Below are 27,793 nucleotides of genomic sequence, written 5' to 3' on the forward strand. Positions count from 1 at the left end.
AGCGTCTGCTAAATGCCTAAATTGTAAATTGTTATACCAGTGAGGTAAGTATGACATCAGGAACCCCATATTGGGCATGGCTTACCTGGTGGGAGGCCATATATGGATATAGCAAAACCATCAGTTCAGTCAGACAACTCAAGAAGGATGTAATATATATTTATTGAATATAGATGAGCAATACAGTATATTTATGGTTTGGCGATGTATTGGATCTGCTTTTTAGGTACTCAGATCAAGCGCATCAGTCCCGACCATGGGACTCCGAATCCCCCGTACCTAAACAGTAGATCCAAAACGACAGGTGGTAGCTGGGGTGGAGGTGGGTGCGCAGCAGGTTTGTATACAGCGGCACGCTGATACAGCAGCAGCAAGCAAGGTTGTATACTGCAGCGCGCAGGTATACGGTAGCAGCAGCGAGCAAGCAAGTAGGAGGAGGAATGCAAACCTCCGGTTAAAGTAGCCGGTATGAAGATGGAGTGAGAGAGTGTGATTGGCTGACTGAATCATGTGAATGAGAGCGTGATGCTGAGGTGGCCCAATTAACGGCCGGCAGCAACTGCACTGAGGTTCCCTGACTGAACTTGCTCTGCGACTGCGCATGTCTACGACAGGCACAAATGCTCATATGTATGTATGTGTGTGCGTGCGTGCGTGCATGCGTGCGTGTGTGCGTGCGTGCGTGCGTGCGTGCGTGCGTGCGTATGTATGTGCAGCGTGAACAAGGATGAATACTAAGCATTGTGCAGCTGGAAGTACCTTCACTAAAAATGCCGGGACAAGGCTCCACACGTCCCAAACTCTTCTCCCTTCTGGCTCCAAAACTATGGAATGAACTTCCCATTATACAATCAGAACTGCAGCCTCACTCCCAACCTTCCACCGTAGGGCTGAAAACCCACCTCTTCAGACTCCATCATGGCCCTAGCCACGACATTTTTAGGTAGATCACTATAAAGTATACAGTACATGCATAGTTCCATTATATAGATATTCCACTGTTATGTTCTTAGCTTACGTATGATTCATGATAACTACTTTTTATGTATGTGATGTATTGCCATGCTTTTTGTTCTTGCTTAATGTAAGTCGCTCTGGAATAAGAGCGTCTACTAAATGCCTAAATTGTAAATTGTAATTGTAAATTGTGTATGGCAGCCAGGGAACACTTCCATACTGACATCACAGTCAAATCCTTGTATTAACTGTAGACGAGCCTGCTGCTATTTCCCCTTAACACCACAAGGTGGCAGGAAAGCCTTATAGCTTTTCCTGCTTTAGAAATGATGTTATAATATTAATAATTATAATAAGAAGTATGTGATAATGTAGTCTTAGTCCTTTCCTCGTGTTCAAAGACACTTCACTGATATTCTTGCCGTTGAACACATGCCCTAGCCTCGACGACCTTACATGCGTATGCAAAGGCTCAACTGTAACTTACATACAGTAGCATTTTATGTAGACATAGCATTAGGCTATAGTCTATACTGCAGTGGTTTTATCAATTAAACATCTTCGCTTTTATACAATTTGCTGAATCTCACGACTCTGATTTCTGCCAAAGCATCAACTTGAAATACACTATAGTTTTCAACCCTTTTTGTATCAAGGCCTGTTATTTATTCGGCATTTGAGCCAATAGGACCACCTGATATTTAGCCCCTCAGACCCAAAACTTAGAAGGTTTTGTTGTCATTGGATAGGATGGACACAATTCCACACTGTATTGATGTTGGTACGATAGAAGAGATAACAGGCAACATTGATCAAAATAACAATTATTCTACAGTATCTAATTATGTAGACTTCTTGTAAGTTAAGTAATGCGGCCGATGTTTAACAATAATGTAACTCTTGAGAGTGTAAAATTAAACAAAATCGTACGGGTCCATTTGGTTTAATTAAAGATCTAGAAGGGTCCATTTGGTCACCAACTCTCCATCATTTAGCTGGGGACCACCTGAAACCCCCTCACGGACCACTGGTGGTCCCCAGACCACTGGTTGAAAACTACTGGTCTACTGGAAGCCCCCCCCCCCTCCAGCTTAGTATAAACCTTTATGATTCAAATGTTATATTATCTATAGCAGGTGTAAAAAAGAAGAAGCAGGATTTACTCTGTGACAAACTGACAACAACACAGTTGGTAGGCAAATAATAATAATAATAATAATAATAATAATAATAATAATAATAATAATAATAAACTTTATTTATATAGCACCTTTCATACATAAATGCAGCAGTAGTTAAAATGATAGAACAATGGCAAAGAACAAAATAAAAGTGTAAAAACATAGAAGAAAATAAAACACAACATGCAGCAAATCAGTCAGGACAGATCGGAACGCAGATATTAAAACTCAACTAAAAGCAAGAGTGAAGAGGTGAGTCTTGAGTTGAAATGTCTACAGAGGGTGCGTATATTAGCTGGAATGGTAGTTTATTCCAGGCTGTTGGCCCGTAAAAGCAGAAAGCTGCCTCACCATATTTTTTTGTACACATTTTTTTAGGCACTTCAAGCAGGCCAGCAGTGGAGGACCTGAGGGGCGGTTATAGGAACATATCTAGGTAGGCAGTCACCGAGGTACGAAGGTGCAAGACCATAGGGATTTATAAACAAGTAAAATCATTTTTAAATCAATCCTAAAAGCCACTGGGAGCCAATGCAGTGATGATAGAACTGGGGTAATGTGTTCTCTCATTTTAGTTCTAGTTAACACTCTAGCAGCCGCATTTTGAACAAGTTGGAGTCTGTCCGTTGATTTCTTTGACAGGCCTGAGAGGAGGGCATTACAATAATCTAGTCGAGAAAAGACAAAAGCATGCATGGACCAACGTTTTAGCATCATCTAAAGACAAATATGCTCTAATGCGTGCAATGTTTCTAAGATGAAAGAAAGCTGCCTTGGTATAGCTTGATTAATGTGCGCATTGAAATTCAGATCTGAATCGATAATAACCCCTAGGTTCTTTACTGTCGACTTACTTCCTACATTTAGGTTACCAAGTTTATTTCTTATCAATTATTTTTGCTCATTAGAGCCAATTATAAGAACTTCTGTCTTATCCTCGTTCAGTTGGAGAAAGTTCTCACTCATCCAGCATTTAATGTTGGACAGACAGGATAAGAGTGGGTCAAGGGCAGAGGGGTCATCAGGGGCTACGGAAAGATACAGCTGCGTATCGTCCGCATAGAAGTGGAAATTCACTCCGAGGGCGCTAATGAGTTCTCCCAGCGGCAGTATGTAGAGGGAGAACAATAGAGGACCAAGGATTGAGCCCTGTGGAATACCGGAATTAATATTGTGCGTATAGGCGTATAGGTTGTGTTTGACCATCTACCTTTGATGTCACAGCTTTGAATCAAAACAATATGGTCTTATGATGTGATCACTGCCTGTCCAATGTTTTTGCAAACATAGGCCTATTCTAATTTCTAATTGAGTCTAAAGCAATACTGGAAATACTGCATTGAAAATATATTGCACAGATTCTTAACTTTTGCATCCAGAGAAATCTCTCTCTCTCTCTCTCTCTCTCTCTCTCTCTCTCTCTCTCTCTCTCTCATATATTATTAGCCCATTTCATTTTGAGATGTATTACTAATCCCATTACTGTAGTTTGAAAGACTTCAGCCGAAGACAAACACATCCATCATATCTGAAGATGATCGGCGCGTGATGATGCTCTGTCTGTTTGCTTCACACACGGAGGCCTCATACACACGTATCAAACCATGTTCTGTCTGTGTTTGATGACCGCCTCCATGCTTTTCCAAAGGGAGTCACATGGTTTGACCAAACATTTGTGTTTAGTGGCTGGGTTCTGCCAGAGCCATATAATAGAAGGCTCTGGGTTCTGCCAACCCTATCCCCATCAAACACAAATGTTTGGTCAAACCAGTCCCATTGGAAAAGCATTGAGGCGGCCATCAAACACAGACATAACACAGTACATGCGTTTGGTATGTGTGTATGAGGCCGGATCATGCAGCCAGCACACAGCCAGTGTGATGACAGCACTCCTCTGTAACGTTAGGAAACGCATTCGCAGTCTGAGGTCTCAAATAGTACATTTATATTAAAAAGACACAAATCATAATCATACGTATAGGGTAAGGCGATTATTTGTGTATGTTTGTTTCCGTGCACGTTAACGTTCACGCAGCGAACAAGACAAAGACTGAACTCTCAGTTGAGTTAGCCTAGCTTGCCTTAGCCTAGCTTGCTGTGATATCAATGAATGGAATGTTAGCTGGCTTTATATAGCTACTGTAGTTGTACTGTCATGTGTTTTGGCAGTATGTTTGCGGTGTTTCTTTGCTAGCATGATAAACTCGAGTTTTCGAGGTTTGCTTAAATGAACCGTTCGGCAAAGCAATTACATATTGCAATTTAATAATTGAAGTGACAGTGAACTTTAGCCAGCCAGCTAACGATAGTTCGTTAGCTTAGCTGCTGGTTGTTGATATAACTTCAGCTCTGTGATAAGATAATTATAATGTAGAAAGTTAGTATTCTGGTCAACCTTAGCCAATTTCAATTTGAGATACATTAATCCTATAATACTGTAGTTTGAAACACATCAGCCCAAGACAAATACATCCATCAATATCTGATTTAGCTTAAATCATGATCAAATGTATGTCATTAAGGCTTTGGGTTCAATTATTGTTTTGTTTTGTGAAACCTTATTTTCATGCAGGCATGTTATGTTACCCAAGTCAACAAGATTATAATGTATGATGCCTAACTGTACGCTAGTACGAGATGGTCAACAGTAGATTCTTTCATTGTCTTTGTTTCCTCCAGGTTTCACCCAGTACTTGCAGAGATGACGGACAGTGCAGGGCTGCAGTTTGTCAGCCCCTATGCTTTTGAAGCCATGCAGAAAGTGGATGTAGTGCGGCTTGCTGCTTTAAGTGGCCCAGAGCTGAGGCTGCTTCTGCCATGCCTAGTGAGGATGGCTCTCTGTGCCCCAGCTGACCAGAGCCAGAGCTGGGCTGAGGACAAGAAGCAAATCCTCCGCTTGCTGTCTGGAGTGGAGGCTGTCAACTCTATTGTTGCGTTGTTGTCAGTTGACTTCCATGCTCTGGAGCAGGATGCACGGAAGGAGCAGCAACTCAGGTAAACTTGGTGTTTGTGAGATGAAGTACTTGCCCATTCGTGTTGTACACACAGGCTATATTTAAGATTTTATGCTATTAATTGTTTTGGTACCCTGCAGACACAAAGCAGGAGGCTCTAATGGAGAGAGCATCTTAGTTTCTCAACTCCAACATGGCCTGACCTTGGAGTTTGAACACAGTGATCCCCTCAGGCGACTCCGCCTGACCCTCAGTGAACTGTTGGCTATCATGAATAAGGTGAGATTGCTCCTTGAGGCTTTGCCTCCCAGATTATGAGCCCTTTCTTCTTAGGAAACGTACAATGGATACTACTAATGGCTTTTAAGGACACTGTAGTATGCTGCTATGTAGCCCCCACGTCTAGAGTTCTTAACTTCTTGCCGCTATGCAGCCCTCTCTCTCACAAACGTCGCACCGACAATCTGACCAATTTGCCCATATGGAGATCTCTATCTGTCAGTCCAGTTCCGACACATTTAGGTTAGACAACACACTCCATATTTGGGCGTAGTTGCATTGGGAACTCCTTATATGGTTTTGATTGATTGATTGAAATATTTATTAACAGTTTGCAGAATTACAGTACATTTCAAGCACAAACTCAATACAAAGACTATGGCTGCCATAGTGACATTAGTGTGACAACATGGACCGCCGGAACGTAACCCGTTTCCTATCTTCATATAATTGGCCCTCACTAATTCTCATAATATTATAACATGGTAAATGTTTTGTCTACTCTGTCTGTGTCTCAGTGGAGGACTGTGGACAGTTAAGAAATCTGCCTACCAGTGACATCATCGATGGTGAATCCAAGCTTATAGAAACTGCAGGCTTTCTATTCCTGAAAAGTTGCTTGCTATGCTATGCTATGCATGCTATAATGGAAGCCATAGAGCACCGAAGTCCTGACGTCACTGTCGGTAGAGGGCGTCAATCCACAGGTTCGTCTACTTTTTATTTGCATTGTAATCTTCATAGGGGGATTTTAGATCGCCTCATATAAGAACTCAACTGTGTTAAAATAAAATAAACCGATCACCCTGGCCTTTTCACTCATATGGATATGAAGCATCGACTGAAGGTGGAAATGTACAAATATACCCAAAGAGTAACAAAAAAATCACACCTGTGTGAACTGAGTGGTGCAGTGACGTCACACACTAACCATAGCAACCATGCTCACCCGTGCGTGGGGCCACGTACAGGTACACACATACACAGATACAGACAAAGCTGGTTGTTGGAGTGGTTTGCACCACTCAAAAAGCTTTAGAAACGAGTGAAACAACCCAGGGACTACATTTCCGGTATAGGCGGGTGGCTGCATCTGCCCGTCGCACAACAGAAACTGAATGTTAATTACGTTTATTTGTATTTTTAATTGATATTTAATGTCTCGTGGTTAGTACGAGTTGAGTCACCACCAGCTGAGCTTACGTCAACGAGGAATCTCAGGAACGCAATGTGTTGACAGCTGGGCGTGACGTATATTAGCAGCGACATTGCCATCATATGTAGTTTCAAGGCTTTTGCGGCCACATTAATTCCATTTTCTCCAGAAACTGGCTGTATCAAATATGAATGGACATCATTAACGACGCACAGCCACTCCCCTGACAGAAAGGCTGGGGTGGTCGGTTTATTTTTCAAACACAGTTCTTATATGAAGCGACCTAAAATCGCCCTATGGGGATCTCAATGCAACTAAAAAAGACTTCGGTGCTCTATTGTTCTTGTGTTAATATAAAGTCACACTCAGGTGAAGTGAGGGAGGGAGGAGTGCAGCGAGGACAATATGTTATCACCCCGATGACATCTTACATTATCATTTACTACCCTAAACAAACATTAAAGTCTGTCTATTAAGATCGAAATGTTGTCTTCCTTGGTCAATAAAGCATTCCTTTACCTAAAGAATGGTGTGCGGGGCCCTACCTCCTTCCATGATTGCCTTGATTGGCCCTGCACCCACTGTTGAGGTGTGTGTAAATAGGAGTCCATAGACTTGACTGGTGACGGGGAATTTATAAATAGTCTCTAAACAAACATTAAAAGTCCATAGACTTGGCTGGCCCATGACGTATTTCTGAAAGCCATGCATTGGTGGGGCTAGCTCCCCTCAAAAATAACTAAATTAATTAAATGTTGTATTCAAAATAATAACTAGAACTGCACTCTGTCGAGTGCCTACTTGCTTGTTGCACCCAAGTAGGCCATAAATGGCCTACTGGTGCGCAAGCAGAGCGTGCAAGTACTGGTATAACTGACTCAATGGTGACGTAATAAAGATATGTTTCAGTGTCGGGTGGATTAAAGGAAATGCCTCTATGTATATATGTATATGTAATTTGTAAGTTGATTAGCGGGTATACTGTGGTTACTTGGGTCGTTTGATACGCATGTCCTGACACTGAAACAACACCAATAATAATAATAATTGGGATATATAATTATTTCGCCCTGGAGGGGTACAGATAGTACTACATTTACTACATTTATTAACTATGTACATTATGGCGACATACATTACTATATTAAGTATCTAAAAGTCATTGTTATGAATCCATTGTACGTTTTTGTTTTATGAGATTGTGTTGAGAATATTGAACTTATCCCATATAGTTTCATTTTAAAAGCCTTTTTTGCTTTTCACTCTCAGGTGGCAGATTCAAATGGAGAGTTTTTCTTGAAGTCATCTGAACTCTTTGAAAGCCCTGTTTACTTGGAAGAGGTGGCAGATGTACTTTGTATTCTGCAAGCAGGTACACACAGAAGTGCATACGTTATTCAGATAATTAAGTGATTATTCAAGTAATGATTACATTTTTTGATTTCTTTCAGTACAACAATAAATCTGAGACTGAGCATCAGCTCTGAATGCAGTTGTTGGCATCTTTCAGATATTTCTTTATAGATCAACTTAAGGATGTCCCGATATGAGCATTAGATTGTTTTTCAATTCTCTCTTTTCTGTAGAGCTGCCCTCCTTGCTGCCCATCGTGGATGTGGCAGAGGCGTTGCTTCATGTCCGCAATGGGGACTGGTTTCTATGTTTGCTGGTTGCCAACGTCCCAGACAGCTTCAATGAAGGTAATTCTGCTGTCTCAGAAGGCCGTTAGCTGTTAACGTCATGAGCCACATCACCTGGTTATTACAGTTAGTACAGTGCTTCATATACTTTGTAAGCTGATCCACCACAGCAGGAATGGACCTTCACTTAACATAGGCTACAGCAGGCGTCTGTCTTTGAAAGCCTCGCTGTAATTTTAAGCAGACAATTGACTTGCCATTACATGTTTTTGTAGTCCATTTAGTTGTTGCCATTCTAATTCTCCTTTTGATTGATGATGAACATTATGGTCTCGCTCTGGCCCACAGAGTGTTCTGTGTGCTTGCAGAGACACATTAGCAGGAAATGGAATGCCCCACTCCCTCCAGTGCATTCTTATCACATGGAGGGTCAGTGTTGAGTCAATGGCTTATTTGCGTGAGTAACATAGCAGTCAACATCAGGGAATCCTTTTTGGCTTTGTTAATGGAACACACACACACACACACACACACACACACACACACACACACACACACACACACACACACACACACACACACACACACACACACATTTTATTCAATTGAAAAGGAAATGAATCAATTTTGAGGATGAAGCGCTGGAATTGTCTCTCCTCTACAAGCATCAAGTACCATCATATTGATCATGAGCTGGTAACTATAAGCTCATTTCATGACAAATGATCCAGAAGTGGTGGAGATGGAAGCTAATATCATTTCAGTGTCATGTCATAGTCTCAGCCCAGCCATAAACATTCTGCCTTTTAAACTGCCAACCGTGGTGAAGTACAGGCAAAGTGAGACGTGGCTTTGGAAGTGCTGTCTTCTGATGGCTGTTAAATCTTATTTACGGGCAAATAAATGAGTCGGGATTCTACACTTTAGTGTATTTATAGCTGTTCCAGAACCATGCCAAAAAGCAAGCAAGGAAACCCAGAGCCATGGCTTACATTAAAAAAGAAATCATGACCATACAAGATAAAGAATTCAGTTACCGGTATACTAAGTACTGGGATCACATATTGTTGCAATGTCGATTTGTGTAACCACTTAACATAAAATCTAAAATTATGCTAATTTAGGAATGAAAGCTGCATTTTGTACTATTGTATCTTATCAGGAAATACAATAAAATATTTGCTTGTTTACTTTGGACACTTGCTGTCTTTGATGTCCATTGCTGTCCATCTGGTTATGCCATGCTTGAAAAATTCATGTCCATATTCCACAATTTATACGTAGCTTAACAAACACCAGAGGGTAAATACATTCTCAACAGGCAAAGAGAATAGACTGATTTGTACAGTTGCTTTTAGTTACCCTCTGATAGAGTTAGGCATTTCAAGTTATATCTTTGGTGTTTGAAGTAAAATATTTCATTCTGAAATTGCTTTTGGCTGTTTCTATGAAAATTAGCTTTTCCCCTCAAATTGATAAGCATCTTCTTTTTATAACCAAATCCAATGTAACTGATCTAACCTATTTACACAATGCATGTGTGTACTACTGTGTCTGTAGTCTGCAGGGGTCTGATCAAGAATGGGGAACGTCAAGATGAGGAGAGCATTGGTGGCCGTCGCAGAACCGAGGCCCTCAGGCAACTGTGTCAGATGAACCCATCACAGGCCCTCAACATTCGAGCTATGGTGGTCAGTTGAACTATATTCATACCAGCATACAGCTGCCAGCTCAGTGGCCTTGTGGTTAGAGTGTCCGCCCTGAGACTGGGAGGTCGGGGTTCAATCCCCAGCCGGGTCATACCAAAGACTCTAAAAATGGGACCCAATGCCTCCCTGCTTGACACTCAGCATCAAGGGTTGGATTGGGGGTAAATCCCTGCGACATACTAGCGTCATGTCCAGGGGGTGTACTTGTACATCAAGCTGCCTCACGCTACAGAAACAGGAGATAGGCTCCTGCCCTATGGGCCTCATGGCTCGGCAAGGCTACTTACTTATACAGCTGCAGTCCCTTTGTAGGACTGTCATAAGACTGCTGCCTGTCACCAAGCCTGCATATACCGTAATAGTTGTCCCATTTAGACTATTATGTAACCTAACCTAATCCCAGTGTATTTATGAGGTTAGGCACTAGTAATGGGTGACTGTTTTACCGTGTCTGCAGGTGGAGGAGTGCCACCTACCAGGACTGGGTGTAGCCCTTACTCTGGACTACAAGCCAGACACTGCAGATGAGGCCGTCAGCCCCCTGGTCTCCTACGTCAGTGGCCTCCTGCTGGGCACCAACACCAAAGTCCGTACCTGGTTCAGCATGTTCATCCGTAACGGGCAGCAGGTGAGAGACTGGCAACTTCCGCTGTTGACTAAGGAATTCAGTTAGCACAACAAATGAGCTCTTCAGTGCCCACATATTGTTTTCATAGGTCAATGGAGGGCCAGCACCTATGGCTGCTGATAAGCATGTAACGGTTTGTGGTGCTACAGTACATGAAAGCATTCCTATTATTATTTAGTATTTGCCTTTTTATGAAGCCACCCCCTGTATAATATTCATTGGCCCGTTGATTGAGTGTAGAAAATCTTCTACACTAGAATAAATATTCTATGAGGACTAGGGATTTAATTGATTTTCATAAAATTCTAAATGGCGGAAGATCGAAGAGTCAGATGTCAGGTCACAGTGGCAAATGTGTTACTCATGAGCATATATGGTCAAAATGAGCATCATGCTATAGCGCCTCCCTTTGACCAATGGAAGTAAGATTTTCTTCTTGGTTGTTTAGCATGGCCATCTACTGTACCCTTCTGCCAAGTTTTGTAAAAAACAATTGTTAGTTGTAAGCCCCACCAATAGTGTAGAATGACTTTATAATGTGATACACCTGTGCAAACAGGATATTAACACTAGCCATCAGACAAATGCTGTTAAAGATCCACTGTTACTCATAAGTTTGTCTACAGTACCAGCCACTTTGGCAGGTAACCAGCCATCATTTTTGGGTCTTGCTCTGTTAAAAGTTACACCCGTGTGAAGTGAGGGGCGCTCTTATCCATATTGTACATCATCATACATCATCTAATTCTGGCCAATCACAATTTGCGTCCATACTTTTGTCTTCAATATTTGTGTTTACACACTTTTGTCTTTAAGGTTTCGTGATTACACAGACCCTTAAAACTGGAAATAGGAGAAATAAACACGCATGCACGCACGCACGCACGCACGCACGCACGCACGCACGCACGCACGCACGCACGCACGCACGCACGCACGCACGCACGCACGCACGCACTCACTCACTCACTCACGCACGCACGCACGCACGCACGCACGCACGCACGCACACACACACACACACACACACACACACACACCAGTTGACTTATTTGTGTCTTTGCTGCTAGCGTAAGAGGGAGAGCAGCTCGGTGCTTTGGCAGATGCGCAGACAGCTGCTGCTGGAGCTGGTGGCTATCCTGCCACGCTCGTGCAGCTCCCGCGTGCCCAACGACAGCAACATGGAGGATAGCAGCTCAGGCTACTCTGGACTCAGAGAGGAGCATGTGGTCAAGGCCAGCGCCCTGCTCCGCCTTTACTGTGCCCTCATGGGCATTGCTGGACTCAGGTATACTGTCTCTAAAACCCCCAAGTCTGTAATTACACCTAGCAGGTTCTGTTTTTAGATGTGTGTTGACAGACACAGCTCGTTACTGTGTATTGTTGTTGTTAGCATAATTAGTGTTAACTTGAAGCTCTCTTACGAGCTCACTTAAGTGAAAGAGCTCTCTTAAGTTAAATAGCTCACTCTAAATGGCTCCTTGGTTGCCCTCAGGCCCACAGACGAGGAGGCAGAGCAGCTCCTTCAGCTGATGACCAGCCGACCACCGGCCACCCCTGCTGGTGTGCGTTTTGTGTCCCTCTCCTTCTGTAAGCTGCTGGCGTTCCCTACACTGGTCAGGTAAGTAAAGCTCAGCCGCACTTCAGCCTACACACATGGAAAAGCTGTTATCCTCGTGAAATGCCATTTCACGGTGGGTCTGGTCTCACTGCCCCACTTGAATAACAGGTGGTCCCACCGTTAGTCTTGTGGTTTGATTCCCGGCCAACGCAGGCTTCCTGCCAAAACACTGCAGCCTTTTACGATTCAGTCCATATCCTGGACTATCTTGTGCATGAATGGTGTTTTCTCTGTGTGTGCGTGTGTGCGTGTGTGTGTGTGTGTGTGTGTGTGTGTGTGTGCGCGCGTGTCCAGCACCCCAGAGCAGGAGCAGCTAATGGTGATATGGCTGAGCTGGATGATTAAAGAAGAGGAGTACTTTGAGAGGTGAGTAGAATCTAATCAGACAGTTGTGTGACTGCTCGAAAATTTCTCAAGTCTTTAATGATTTATTATTCGTTTTTGTCATGTGACAGTATAAAATGAAATATAGTTCCGACCAAGGTAGTTCCGACCAAGCAATCTGACTGGTTGAAATAGGCTCTCTACCTGTGCTTAAACCAATATGATGAAACACCTGGACTAATCACATTAAAAAAATAACTCTGCAGTCCGCACCTGATCAGACCATATATGGCACAGCTGCGATGCTCACTTCAGTGATGCTTGCGGAACTCGACTTCGTCTCGATCCTGACCGCATCACTGTCGTGCCAATAGCCACGGTCATTGTATGGGCATAAACATTTTTTGTTTTTATTCCACAGTTTTTTCTTTTAATTAGTTTACATTATATTATATTATATTATATTATATTATATTATATTATATTATATTATATTATATTATATTATATTATATTATATTATATTATATTATATTATATTATATTATATTATATTATATTATATTATATTATATTATATTACCGACAAAGGACAAGAAGACAACCGATAGCTAAACAACATGAGATCATGAACAACGTTGAATAATGTGGATCTCTAGATCCACATGGTAACAGTGTGGCTCCATTGTGGACTTCATGTAGCAGCGATTGATGTCAGACATCTATTGTCTATGACATATTTATGACATGACTCTAAACGTCATATGTAATCAACTCTAAAACGTTTCAGCCTGGTCACGTTGACTTCCATTATGAAATTCAAGTTATAAATATTAAAGAAAACAATTATTAGATGTACTTCTGTGGCCTATAGGACAGCCATGCACCCACACAGGTTTTAATATATAGTAACGTATAACCATATTTATGGTTTTCTATTAAAGGTAGGGCCCTATTTCTTACAAAAGTGCCATATTATCATGAATGAACGGACATTCAATCAACTCCAGCTTGTTATTGCATGTTGAGCGGCCTGTATAGAGTCAATGTACCTCCAAAGCACTTTCACGTCTGCATAGACTTAAGGTGGCCTTACACTAGCCGATAATCGGGCATTATCTACGCTCGGGGGGTGCCCGACCGCTCAAAGCGCGGCCCGATCAACATCAAGAATGTTTGAAATTTGCTCTGCCCCGCTCCGATTATCCTGTAGTGTGTGGTGCTATCAGATTTCAGATTGAAAAAAATCGGCTAGTGTAAGGCCACCTTTAGCCTTAGAGGGTGCCACAAATGCAAAAAGTTGCACCATATATCGTAGAAATGCTATTCTCCCCTCCCCCAGCTTCCTTGCATCGATTTGTGACGGCTGCAACCCACAATTTACATTGCTGTGGCTAGGCAGCCCGGCCTGGCGGAGACAGGACGCTCTGCCAGTAGAATGCTTGTTGATACAGTTACAGTAGGCATATTCAGCTTGTAGCGCTCTCCTCAATTAATGCAGAATTAATATGTTTAAATCTCTTGTGTGTGCTCGTCTCCCTTCTCCTAGTGCTGCGGGCGTATCTGCCTCTTTTGGAGAGATGCTATTACTGGTTGCCATGTATTTCCATAGCAACCAGCTCACCTCCATCATCGAGTTGGTGTGCGCCACTTTGGGGATGAAGGTAAGGTGGGGGTGATCGATACATAGTGTCTGGCTGACTGGCCTACCTCCTCTGCAGTGGAGCAAATGATACAGAATAGACCATAGAAAAACACCCACCAGCCAATGCCTTACCTAGCAAACGCCACTCTGCACCCTGCAGCCAGTTCTGCTGTTTTTATTACTAGAGTCTGCAGCTGTTGTCCACCCTGTCAGCCAAGTAGGTTTTCCCCCTTGCAGTTGCAGTGTGTATTTCCCTGCTAAGATATGTAATAAAATTGAATTGAGAGCTTGTTTGTACAACACCCTACCCCCAGGGCGGTCTTATCAATTCACCCTCTATGCCTGCCATGTAGAATTTCTCTTCTGAAATGTGAGGGGAGGGAATTACTAAATGCCCGTGCCATTTCCTGCAGGATGTTTTTCATTCACCGAGTGTGTACGAGTGTGTTGATCTTCTTGTGTTTTTTTCTTTCCTTTCTTCAGATTGCCATAAAGCCTAGCTCTCTGAGCAAGATGAAGACCATCTTCACACAGGAAATCTTTACTGAGCAGGTACATATAACCACCCACAGGAATGAAATGACCTCACGATATATCCCTTAACCACATTGACCCTAACATCCATATTCTGATACTATGTGAATATAGGCTAAACTTATGTGAAAATCAAGCTATTTTTTTGCAAATTGATTTTGTGTAAAGGGGTAAAAAGAGTCTAGGTATATTCCCTGTTTTTACTTTATATTTGATACTTATCATAGTCACTTGTCATTTTCATAAATCATTCTTTCTTGGTGTTGTCCTTTATTTTTAGGTTGTTACTGCCCATGCTGTGAGGGTTGCAGTAACAAACAACCTGAGTGCCAACATCACAGGTTTCCTGCCCATTCACTGCATCTACCAGCTGCTGCGCAGTCGGGCTTTCACAAAGCACAAGGTCTCCATCAAGGTAGGAACGGCTGCTGACTGCTTCACTGGATGTCATTGGAGACTTACTGTCTTTAAACACAGCTGTCCTAATGTATACATGGCTGCATCTGCTCGACATGTTGCCGCAAGCCCAGCTCCAGTATAGGGAATGTTGGCCATTCAGTTTATTGTCTCCACCAGGCCGAAGGCATGGGGAGAGAGTATGTTTTGCACTCCGTCCGTGTGTGTGTGTGTGTGTGTGTGTGTGTGTGTCCGTCCGTCCGTCCGTCCGTCCGTCCTTCCGTCCGTCCGTTACCAGCTAATCTCCGGCACCGTTAACCCGGTCGATGCCAAACTTTGCACACACACTCCCTGGATGCCAACGATGAACCTCTGCCCCACATTTTCCAGAACGGCCTGTTATAGCGCCACCATGAGGCAGCTTTTCACATTGTTTACCTAAAACTGCACCGATCTGCGTGAAACGTTGCATGCACACTCCCTAGAGGCCAAGGACAAACCTTTGACCTGCATTTTCCGCATCTGCCTTTTATAGCGCCACCAGGAGGCCGAGTTTTGTAAAACACATTTTTGGATATTACTCCTCCAGATTCTGTCCAAAAATCTCAAAATTCGTTACACAGTATCTCTATGGTCATGTGCTCAAGTCGGATCTGTCCCATATTTCATATTCCATCCTAATTGGCTATAATTGGCTTTCACAGTTTGCAAGATTGCCCCGTTTTGAACAAAAGCCTCAAATCATGAACGCAGCATGCAATTTACGTCAAATCTTTCACACATTTTCTTACTAGGCTGAGGAATATATCCCACCCTTTTCACATTGGCCTGTTATAGCGCCACCAACAGGTTGATTTTTGCAAAACACATTTTTGGAACAAAATGCCTCAAATCATCCAATTGCCATCAAAGGCAAACATATTACTTATTTATATTACTCCTAAACATTTTGCCAAACATCTCACACAGTCCTATCCTCCTGGTGGAGACCTGTGCCCAGAAGGGCACTTTTTCTAGTTTCAAGTGAAACTAGAAAAAGTGCCTTAACCCATTTTTGGCGGGATCCCCTTTTGGTGTTAGCATTATGTTATGCTTTAGCTATTGAAAAATAGCAGACCTACAAGCTCATAGCGCGCCACTCGGTGGCGCGCTATGAGCTTGTAGATCTGCTATTTTTGAAAAATGCGGCACAAATCTTTGAATATATATTCTTTCAGAGCGAACGTTTTTTTTATTTCGATGTCAGGCCTAAATGGGTTAATGGGCACAGGTCTCCACCAGGAGGATAGGAGTGTGTGTGATGTTTGGCAAAATGTTTAGGAGTAATATAAACATGTTTTTGTGTGTGTGTGTGTGCGTGTGTGAGACGTGACTTGGCCTGTTGTAGCGCCACTATGATGCTGATTTGAAAACTGTCAAGTGGCATTTCTTCCTCAGCCTAGTGGGAATATGCATGCACAGTTTCACCGCAATTGGACGCTGCGTTGACGAGTTGTGGCGATTTGTACAAAACGGATACAAAGCGGGCTACTCCAGCTAGAAGGCCCTGGGTTCGATTCCTGCTGGGGGCGTGTTCCTTCCTCCGCGTCATCAGTGCCCATACCCGAGGTGGGGTTGGTGAAAGGGCCTTTCTGTGTGGAGTTTGCATGTTCTCCCCGTGTCCCCTAGGGTAGGTACCCTTAGAAAAACATGCAGTACTCCTGGTCTCCATCGCCTGATGGAGAGGAAAGGAACTGGTCGGAATAACGTGTTCCTTCCACGCGCTACGTCCGGCCAGGGAAATTCCCCCCTGTCAGGTGAAAAGAAGCAGCTTGGACTCCTCATGCATAGGAGGAGGCATGAGGTCAGTCCGCTGCCCCCCCAGGTTGGCAGAGGAAGTGTAGCGCCCAGGATTACATTAGATAATTGGCACTGGGAGAAAAAACTGGGTTGCAAAATCGTGGGATAAAAATTATTAAAAAAAATAATAATAATTTGGATAAAAGGACTAATATGACAAAATGTGTTTTATATTATGTCGGCCTCCTGGTGGCACTATAAAGAGCAGATGTGAAAAATTCCAGGCAAAGGTTTTCCTTGGTCTCTAGGGAGTGTGCATTCAAAGTTTTAGGTAAAGTTAGAGGTAAAAACACTGTGGGAATGTGCGTGCACAATTTCACAGAAATCACACAATGTGTTCATGATTTGCGGCATTTTGTTTGAAGCCGTGCACTCCTGCGAACTTTGGTAGCCAATCTTAGCCAATCAGGATGGAGTCTGAAAAATCTGAAAGACCCGTTTCATTGAATGGCTCTAGAGAGACTGTGTACCAATTTGCGTGATGTTTGGACAAAATCTGTAGGTGTACTGTCCAATGAATTGTTTTGCACAAAGCAGCCTCCTGGTGGCGCTATAAGAGGCCAATGTGAAAACTTTGGTGCAGAGGTTCAGCTGTGGCATTCAGGGAGTGTGTGTGCAGAGTATGGCTGCGATAAAGCCAACAGTGCCGGAGATTAGCTGTCCACACATGGACAGACACACACACACGGACGGAGTGCAAAACATACTCTCTCACTCTTTTCCAGTGAAGTAAATATTCACTGCTTATACTTGTCAGCAGTCTGGTTCTTACAGGGGGGCTGGAAGTGCAAGTTGTAAGTTCCAGGGCGCTTTCACAGGAACCTGCTTTTTACAGGTGTGCAGATCTTTTACCTGTTTGCCACAAATTAATTTCATGCATGTGGTATCTGCTCTAGGACTGGATCTACCATCAGCTATGTGAAACCACCACCCCTCTCCACACCCAGCTGCTGCCCCTCATCGACGCCTACATCAACTCCATCCTCACCCCGGCCTCAAAGGCCAATCCTGAAGCCACCAATCAGCCCATCACAGAGCAAGAGATACTTAATGTCTTCCAGAGCTCTGCTGCTGGGGTGAGTTGTTGACTCAGGTCTAGAATACAGCACACACACTAACTGCACTAACAGAAAATGTGTTAGTATTGTGTTATTTTGCATGTTGGTTGCATCTGATAACCGCACTGGTTGGTCATTTGACCATTGTTTATTTCACGTGTCTCAAACACGTGAAGAGTAAAAGAGATTTGTAGACATAACAATGGTTCATATCTGTTTTATGTCTTCATTAAAAAATGTTGCGTGCACACAGTGTTTTCATACTGTGTACAGCGTAACTGCACACTGGAAGCTTTCAGCAGATACTCTTTAACAGATTATTATTATTATTATTATTTTACCTAACCTAGTGATTGCTGATGTGAAACACCTGACCCCACGTTTGACCCACACCCTCTCTCTCTCTCTGATTACCAGGGGGAGGGCGGTCGAGGAGGACGCCAGGGTTACAGCATCACCAGCCAGCTCCTCATCCTCTACTACATCCTCACCTATGAGGAGAACCTCCTGGCCAGCACCAAGCAACTGGGTAAATACAGCATCAGTCCTCCCTTCTCTCTCTCTCTCTCTCTCTCTCTCTCTCTCTCTCTCTCTCTCTTCCATTGTCTTCTTCTCCTCTGCCGAAAGAGGCATTGTGTCAGAGGAAGGAAGGGCAACATTTGTTTTCTTGTTAAGCACTAGGAAATCCACTCTGTGGCTGTGGAGTGATTCTTGCATTTCTCGTACAACGACTTGCAGGAGCTAAGCTAACCAGGACAGCTGCAGGTTAGGTTAGATGGAGCAGCTAGCTTGGTCAGTGTTTTTTCTCAGATCAGATTCCTTTATTTGCCATTGTGTAAAACACATAGGAATTTGCTTCCTGTTAGAATCTCTCCTTCGCCCCGCCCTTCATTAGTCCAGATTGATGTGCCCGTTTATGCCCGTCTCTTTTAATTGTTGTTTACCCAACTGCTCCTGCAGCCTTCAAGGAAGGAGTAATGATGCCCATCAGCGTTGGTAATGAACCTGCGTCAATGAAAAATGACCTCCCCTCCTCCATGCGTTGGCAACATACTACTGTTACTACAGCCAAAATAAAAACACACTTCTCCTCTATCTTCCCCCCTCTTTCCTTTATTTACTTTAATTTATTTAACTTTCATTTAACCAGGAAAAAGCCTTGTTGAGATGAAACAGTTCCAATTAACTATAATTGAACTAGGATAGGAAAAAGCCATGTTGAAACCCTTGAAAAAGAACATTTTCAAGGGTGTTCTGTCCAACACGGGCAGCAGCATGATTAACATGGCATATAACACATTTCTATAGTTTTCTATCCTCTCATTTCTCCCTGTCAACACAGCCTTTATGATGTCTCGTTTTTGGTTTTGATTTGTTTTGTAGCCTTGATGCAGAAGAAGCCAAAGTCCTACTCTGCTGCTCTCATGGATCAGATTCCCATTAAGTACCTGGTCACCCGCGCCCATGGATTACAGCAGGAGCTGGGAGGTGAGACGCAGCTCTCCTTCATTATGGCACACCATCTATTCTCTACACATGCAGCAAAGTAAACACCTAGTGTGTTCAGTAGTGATCTATTAGATCACCATGCCAAGATTATAGCCATGAAAACCTGTACTCGCATTCATTGTGTTCTTTTGGGGAAAACGGTTGGCCAAAATAAATTCAGCTTTTAGTTGCACATCTTCCCGGGGGTTGATGTAGCCACTCTAAAACTTTCCCATTAACATTCCCTGCCAACCACGTGTTTTGATGTGTTTTTTTCCAAGGCCCACAGCGCCAATCACGTGTGTTGTGTTTTTAGTTTTTACACTAGATGTCGCTCTTCGCTAACCTATGAGTCACAATCAATGACTTATGTGTGATGTTTGTAGAATTTTGGCCACAAGATTCATTGACTTCTCTGAACTCCTTTGCTCTCCTCCTCTCCACATGCCAGGAGGGTGGGGGTGGGGGGGGGGCTGGGGCACCACTAGAAGTCACACATACAGTACGCGCAGTCACACAAAGATATGTTTTGCTGTTCCAGTTCTCCACGCTGCCCTGCTTCGCCTGCTGGCCACCAACTACCCCCACCTGTGTCTGGTGGAGGACTGGATGTGTGAGGAGGAGGTGACAGGCACCCTGCCTCTGCTGAGGAGGACCATTCTGGACAAGGACACTTGCAGATACACCCAGAGCCAGCTCCACCAGGGTGAGAGGAATGTCGACTGACATTTGTGAATGTTTCTTTTTATCTTCAGAAATGATGACAGTGGGAGTGTAGCCTTGGGAATTGGGAGGGGGTGACTTTTGGACATTGGCAAAATGGGATCCTAGCATTACTACCATACTACTACTACCCTTTATTATTAGCCTTTATCACCACAATGGTCTCTAATGCAGATCAGACCATCCATGATTAATCCTGTGGAGTGTCGCCCCTCCAGTGTATGCATGATTATGTGCTGCTAGAGCGTCTATGTCTGATAGAGACCCTGATAAAATTGCCTTGCACACACTGATGAGGATCAGTTTCACGCATAATTATGTGTGAATGCATTTCCATAACCCTAATTGTCAGCATCTCCTGGATTCTAGTGGGCAGTAATAAGTAAAATATGGCTATTTAGCCACACAGCGGTGGCCGAACGGATAGCGGCGCGGTCTAGATACCGGAAGGTTCCCAGTTCGAATCAGCCGTCCGACACGTTAAAATTACCACCGCTGAAATGCCCTTGAACAAGGCATCAACCACTACGATGAAATGTGTTCTATGAGCAGGGCCTGGCTGGAAACAAGTTCTTGAGCTTAGCCCAGATACCCTGGGTAAATATAGATTTCATTTCATTTCATTTCATTTCATTTCATTTCATCTCCGAAGGAGACAAGCGGGGGATTTAATCCTGCAGTTAACATCAGAACCTCTATAGTTGTAGCGCAACTTGACCTTTCATTTCAAATGGAAGAAGTATCAGATGCCTGATGAAGGTGACTGATGAATGTTTTACCCCTTTCTCCTACTATTCTAGTTCATTTCTCTGACGCACCTGTCCCTCTGTAGGTGTGCAAAATGTATAACCCAATGTAGTCCAGGATTTCCAAGACATTCCACAATGACATGGGTTAAAACTAAATACACAAACCCATACATGTTAAAATATACTAACTTATTGAAACTGGAAATGTTTCCAACAGCCAATATATTTAAATCAAATTAAATTAGTAGTTTGATTAGAGTATACAGGCTGTTCCATTTGAGTAGCACCAATGTAAGTAAAATATCCCTTTCCATTAATTACATTTATACAGGTAAGTGGAGATATTTTGTTTGTGCGTCCCTCAGGGACCTGTCCTTGAATAATCTTGTGGACCATGGTCAGCCTGGCCAGAGTGACCCTGAATTCCACTGAAATTGAGCTCTTTGAAATGGTTCTTATTCATTCAACTTTTTGTTTTGCCCAGCCTTCCAGAAGCTGCCATCCAGCAGTCCCAGGCTGATGCGCATCCTGGACCACCTGACACTGTCACCCAGTGACCTGATCTCCTATGCTGAGCCACTGACTGCCAGCATGGGCCTGCTGCTGGAGTCCACGGTGCCCCGGCCCCGACGCATCCTGCAGACCCTAAACAAGCTGTGGCTGGGCCTCAACACTGTCATGCCCCGCAGGTAAGCATGCTCAAATCACAGCACTTGGTCATAAGTTCTGTGTCAGATAGTGCTACCGTTCACTAGGGGAGATGTGATTAATTGAAAACACATCGGTTAATTGATCGACAGACATGTGATGGATATTTACCATAATCTTGTGCTTATATTTACATGACTTTACACTCATGGTGTCAGTTTTTCTAGTTTTTTGGCCATTATTTTCAATGTATGCCTTAACCCATCCTACAGTGTATGTGAACAGATTCAGTAAAGGGGTTAAACCTAGACCTACAGTATGGAGGAGTATTGTGTGAATGGATAGCAGCAGCTACTCTTTCATTCTTTAGAGGTCCCAGAGCTCCTGTGACCCTCATACCCCTACAGAAACATCAATGCGGGGAGCAGGCATCCTATCGACCCATAAAGAAAGAGAGGAAACAGAGGGGGTTGGGGGTAACGATAACTACAAAGGGTAGAAATAAAACAAGTCAGACTCTCCATTGGGGAAGACTCTCCCCCTCTCCAGGATGTTATTGAAGGCCGGCGGGAGGAGCTCCATTGGGGAAGACTCTCCCCTTCTCCAGGATGTTATTGAAGGCCGGCGGGAGGAGCCTGTGAAAGTCTGGGAGCAGGGTTAGCCATGTCAGATCTGGCACAGACCCAGACATTCAAGGAGGTGTGCAGGCCGTGTAGAACCTGAAGTTAAAAAGCTATGGCTTCTTAACTTGTATTGATTCTAAAACAGAAAGGAAGTTACATTTGTATGTCCAGTGGATATTACATGTTGGAATAAAAGTGTTGTATTTCAACTTGAAACCTCAAGGGCATATATTTTGCTCATCCCAATTGTGATGCGTCTGACAACATGAGTGTGTCTGTTGCAGGTTGTGGGTGATGACAGTGAACGCATTGCAGCCATCAGCCAAGGGCCTCATACAGCAGAAGTACAGTCAGAATGACCTGATGGTGGACCCTCTCATTGTACTGCGCTGTGACCCAAGGGTCTATAGGTTGGGCCTGTCACCATTATTACATAATTGTAGTAATAATTTGAGAAAATCACAATTGTTTGGCATAATCATCATAATCGTTTCCATGTCAAAACATCTTCATACATTTTCAAATAATTATAAAAGAAATGGCAGATCTATGAGCTCACAATGCGTTGCAATGTGATACCTTGTGGCCTTGTGGATTTTTCCACCATTTAAAAACAATTACTACACATTATTCTGAAACATAACTTTTGATTATTAACATTTTGCAGCCCTACTTCATTTGTTATTTCACAAAATGTCTGTCTCCATTGATATTGAATAGTCCACTCTCTCTGTCTCAGGTGTCCTCCATTGATGGATATTGTCCTGCACATGTTGAATGGGTACCTGCTAGCCTCCAAGGCTTACCTCCAATGCCACATGAAGGAGACGGCTGAGTTCGACCGGCAGAGTCAGACCATCTCTAACCTGGGCCTGACTGGACAGCCTGACACGCCTGAGGTCACCAGGGAGGAGCTGAAGAACGCCCTGCTGGCTGCACAGGTTGGATAATGTAACCAGAGTCCTGGACACTCTGGAGCACTGTATGGGTCACGTGACCACGCTGTTTTGTGCCCCCTCAATGACGGCACAATCTCTCTAAAAACTCTGGTCTAAGGATGCTTGGCTGTGTGGCAGCGCCTGTGTGTTATGATTATAATTTCGGTCGTGTTTCTACAACGATTTCTACGTGGATTTTTTTTTAAAGTTATTTTCTCAATTTTTTACATGGATTCTTCTGTTACAGGAATACAGTACTGAGTACAGTATTGCGTCCCAGGAGAGGGGGGGGGGGGGGATATGATTGGGTCCTTTATCAATTCATTGCGTGTATGGATGCAGGACGCAACGTATTTGCATCTCTGACTCACAATCTCTCTAATGTCTTTGTCACGGTCTGCCTCTTTCTTTCTCTATCTCTCCCTCTCTCGCTCTCTCTGTGTCCATCTCCTTCATTTCTCTGTCACCTCAGGACAGTGCGGCGGTGCAGCTGTTGTTGGAAGTGTGTCTTCCCACGTCGTCGGAGCAGCAGCAGCTTGGGGCCGGGAACACAGAGAGCCTTCTGCAGAGCATGAGGGCTCCTCCAGGGAAGTGGAAAACACCAGGAGCACGGCCCGAGGTGCTGGTGGCGGATGAGGAGATGGAGGTGGTCGGCGGTGGTGAGGAGGAGGAGGGAGGTCTGCTCAGTAACCTGCGGGAGGTGCAGTGTCTCATCTGCTGTCTGCTGCATCAGATGTTCATCGCTGACCCCAACATCGCCAAGCTGGTCCACTTCCAGGTAACGGCAAGGGTTTTACACCATGTACTGTAGAACCAATGTGTAATGTCATGTCGTCTTTTTGTTTGTGTGTTCATTTTCTTTTTTATAAGGAGTCTGTGCGCATTAAAAAGAAAAAGAGCACTCTGGGTGTCGATGTGTTCGAAATGTGTGTTCGAATAGTTTTTCGAACCACATAATTCACTTGTGATTTATGTGGTTTTGTTGAAGTTCTAGTTTCTTATTTTCTCTTTTCTCTCCTCTGTCTCTGTCTCTCTCACTCAGGGTTACCCTCAAGCTCTGCTGCCTCTGACTGTGGCTGGCATTCCCTCCATCCATATATGTCTGGACTTCATTCCAGAGCTGTTGGCCCAGCCCCAGTTGGAGAAACAGGTTAGCCCCAGTATCTCTCTCTCTCTCTCTCTCTCTCTCTCTCTCTCTCTCTCTCTCTCTCTCTCTCTCTCTCTCTCTCTCGTGACTTCACTCAATTGATCGTAAATAAATTAAAATCCCAAAATATATCAAATGGGGGGTCCGTGGCCTAATGCATATCAAACTGCCCTTGATATTTAACAGAATCACTGCACTGCACCACAGCTCCAATATCGCTCTTATTGGGTCTTTGTTTACTTGAGTTCTTTTATTGTTCATGCTTTGTTAAATGTTTATCTATAACATTGTCCTGACCATGTTGCTGTGGTTTTGCTTTGTCCTGCCAGATATTTGCCATCCAGCTGCTGTCACATCTGTGCACTCAGTACGCACTGCCCAAGTCCATCAGTGTGGCCCGGCTGGCAATCAGCGTCATGGGCACCCTGCTTACAGGTTAGCATGCAGCCAATGTTTTTATTAATGCATTTTCATTACTTTTGAGACTTCCTCGTCGCAGATGAATACATCTTTCCACCATTATCCCATTTATACAGTATATGTTGCGTGTTTATCCCTCTCTGCCTTTGTTTGGTCGCCATTTTCTGGTAGCTGCCTGTTAGTGCTGCATAATATTCTCCGTTAATGTAAGTATACTGTAATGTTCTTTTTTTAGTACTGACCCGTGCCAAGCGTTTCACCTTCTTCATGCCCACCTTGCCCTGCCTGGTGGCCTTCTGCCAGGCGTTCCCACCGCTGTACGACGATGTGGCAGCTCTGCTGGTGCAGGTGGGTCAAGTGTGTGCCTCCGATGTAGCATCCAAGGCCAGGGACATCGACCCCATCATCACCAGTAAGTACAAGTACTCGCTGTCCTGTTTGTTGACATTCCTGCTCTATTTTAAAAGGATGCCGATTCAGAGAGTCATGACTGTATGATTCTATTCAGAAGGAATTTTAAAATCAATAAATAAAATATCTGGTTGTCTAATGTGAATATACTGTACACATCCCTATTTTGGTTTGTCACTTGTCCAAGATTACGGTCTCGCATTCTCACCTCTACTTCGGTAGACTCGATGCGAATGGGCGGAGAAGTTGCATCATTTTTGCATATTTAATTTGCTGCGTTTGCCTTCACACTGTGCTGTCATCCGCAGCAATGGGAAACGCAGAAAGGAGCTTTATCAATGTGTTTAATTCATAAACTACACAGTGAAATCTATGATGTTAAAATTATACTTTGAGTAAAATTAGGGTAATGTGTATGCACTGCAGTGTGTCAGGGACTAGACGTCTCTCTCTCACTCTGTGCGTATGTGCGTGCGTGTGTGTCACGGGCATGTGGAGGAGGCACAGTTGCAGAGTCTGCAGACAGAAGCACAAAATGAATCCGACCTCTGACGTTTAGACAGAATATTCTGTACACTACAGTGTTTTTATGTGTTTCTTTAAGCAATTGATTAATTACTGTGTTTACTCCTCATTCATCCACCACACTGTTAGCTTCATTTCCGTTATTTGATGCGGATTGCATTCACACCTGCAGTGAATCGAAGTCAGGTGCACTTGGAAGCGAAGTGAAACCCCTGTTCTTTTGGCAAAGTAGAATGCGGTTCTTTGTTGCGTATCAGGATTTGAATGAGCCTTCACACCTGCCAAACAAAGCACACTTATGTGACAATATGCAGAAGGACTCGTTTTTATCGCAGTATAGCATGCTGGTGTGAATGCGACATACTGTAAGGTGATAGGTGATAAATGATGTGAAAGTAAATATAAAACACGTAGACTACAATATTTATATTGTATATAATCTCTATTGATATACCGGTGTACATTTTTAACCTTGCGTCATCTCTCCTTAGGACTACAGTATCTGAAAGCGAAGCCGCAGGATGTGTTGCTTCCAGGGGGAGATTCTTCTAAGCAGAGTGTACCACAGAGAACAACAGAGGAGCTAGGGGGAACAGACCCAGATGTCCAACTCTGCTACCGTGTGGAAGCCACATTCATGGACATCATCAGCTCTAGTCTCCATGGAATATAGTACACACACACACACACACACAAACAAATGCACTGTCAGACACGGGAAAGGTGGACTACTGGTGGACTAAACTAAATCGGCAACTGACTGCTGCTGAATGAGATTCACTCCCAGGAAGGGCTACTGTCAAACAGTTCCGTTTATCTGTAACGTATTAGATTCTTGGATGGATGGAGGCTGTCACTTTTGTCAAAGGCATTCATATTCTTTCAGGCTGTTTTCAAGCCTTTGATTGGACATGGGCTCACTCAGCATTTCCATGTGCATTGTTTTCTGTTGAATATGGATTAGACCTCCATTCCTTCTGTGTATGACATGTGCTGTAAATGAGTCATGACATGGCAGTTATATAGAAAATGTATGCCGTGTGTAAGTGCTGTCATTTTTGTAGGTGAAAGGTTGCATTTTAAACAGGTCAATTGTCATGACCACTGTAAAAAGCATATTTTTCTAAGCCAAAGTTTAAATTGTTTCTCAACGATTCATAAAAGGTGAAGTTCCTTGAATAATATAGTGCTTTTGTACTGTATTTGTTTGTAATAAAAATAATATACCTCTGAATGTACGTGTGTGTGTGTGTGTGTGTGTGTGTGTGTGTGTGTGTGTGTGTGTGTGTGTGTGTGTGTGTGTGTGTGTGTGTGTGTATATACTTTAGACTAGAGCACTGTTTCCCAGGTTGTGACATCCCCATTTTCTTGTGGGTCACTTCCCCTTGACTTTTATGAACTTACCCCTAACCCGGGGCAATTTGAGCCACATGACCACTTATTTATAAGTCATATTTTATGGCCCTTTGTTTACTGCTGTCTAATTTTGACTTGCTTCCAAGATAACTTAAGTGAAAAGCTCATCTTACCCCATTCTCCCCTACATTTACAGCTTAGCTACATTTTGCTCTTTTGTTGAAGACATGGCAAGAAAACCCACAAGTCATCATATCTGCCTCTGACAGACCCCCAATGTTTGGAAAGCCTGGTGGAAGTTAGACCTACAGTAATAGACCCAATGCACAAAGTAACAATTAAGGTATGACAGACACACACACGTGCGTGCAATGCAATAGTAGTACGGTCCTATTGTGTGCAGAACAGCAGTGCATCTGTGGTTGCATGCATCCATGCATTTGTGTTTCATGCCAAGCAATGACTCTGGGAACCAACACACGGGCATCGATCACAAGGGCGTCCCACGCTAACATATGTGGATGTACTCAAGAGCGATGCAGGAGCACAAAGTACCAACGAACTGGCCAGATGTATGGAGAGCCGGGATGACTGGAAACGACGATGGAGGGCTCGTCTGAGGACGACCTACTGAGAATGACAGAATGACAAGGCTTGAGGTGGGGAGGTGTGGGTGGGGTCGACCTCTCAGCCGCTATCACCCCTCCACCTCTGCTGTCATCTTTGCAAAAGTCAGACAAAAGCGCTTATTACATTCTCAAGACTTATTGTAGTGTATGCAATGTATTATTGTTTATTAATTGACAAGAGGTTTGTTTTCCTTACAAAATGTAACTATTCACTG

General features: G+C 43.5%; 1 protein-coding gene across 3 annotated transcripts; it reads left to right on the forward strand.

Moving 5' to 3' along the window:
• Positions 1–3,984: 3,984 nt before the first annotated feature.
• ints2 (integrator complex subunit 2) lies at positions 3,985–26,813 on the forward strand. 3 transcript variants are annotated; one of them, XM_079508056.1, is made up of 25 exons: positions 3,985–4,120; positions 4,818–5,132; positions 5,233–5,371; positions 7,797–7,899; positions 8,114–8,227; positions 9,728–9,858; positions 10,334–10,504; positions 11,575–11,792; positions 12,000–12,125; positions 12,420–12,491; positions 13,999–14,113; positions 14,578–14,646; positions 14,909–15,043; positions 17,760–17,939; positions 18,339–18,450; positions 19,305–19,409; positions 19,951–20,115; positions 21,366–21,570; positions 22,437–22,562; positions 22,892–23,093; positions 23,563–23,868; positions 24,133–24,240; positions 24,567–24,672; positions 24,893–25,069; positions 26,085–26,813. In XM_079508056.1, the coding sequence occupies exons 2-25, from the start codon at positions 4,840–4,842 to the stop codon at positions 26,264–26,266; spliced, it is 3,660 nt and encodes a 1,219-aa protein (XP_079364182.1). In that variant the 5' UTR covers positions 3,985–4,120; positions 4,818–4,839; the 3' UTR covers positions 26,267–26,813. The 3 variants fall into 3 exon arrangements, with proteins under 3 accessions (XP_079364182.1, XP_079364183.1, XP_079364181.1); XM_079508057.1 differs by lacking the exon at positions 3,985–4,120 and adding an exon at positions 4,183–4,199; XM_079508055.1 differs by lacking the exon at positions 3,985–4,120 and adding an exon at positions 4,631–4,647.
• The last annotated feature ends 980 nt before the right edge of the window (positions 26,814–27,793 follow it).

Source organism: Electrona antarctica, assembly GCF_951216825.1.
Source record: "Electrona antarctica genome assembly, chromosome: 8".
Taxonomy (NCBI): Eukaryota; Metazoa; Chordata; class Actinopteri; order Myctophiformes; family Myctophidae; genus Electrona; species Electrona antarctica.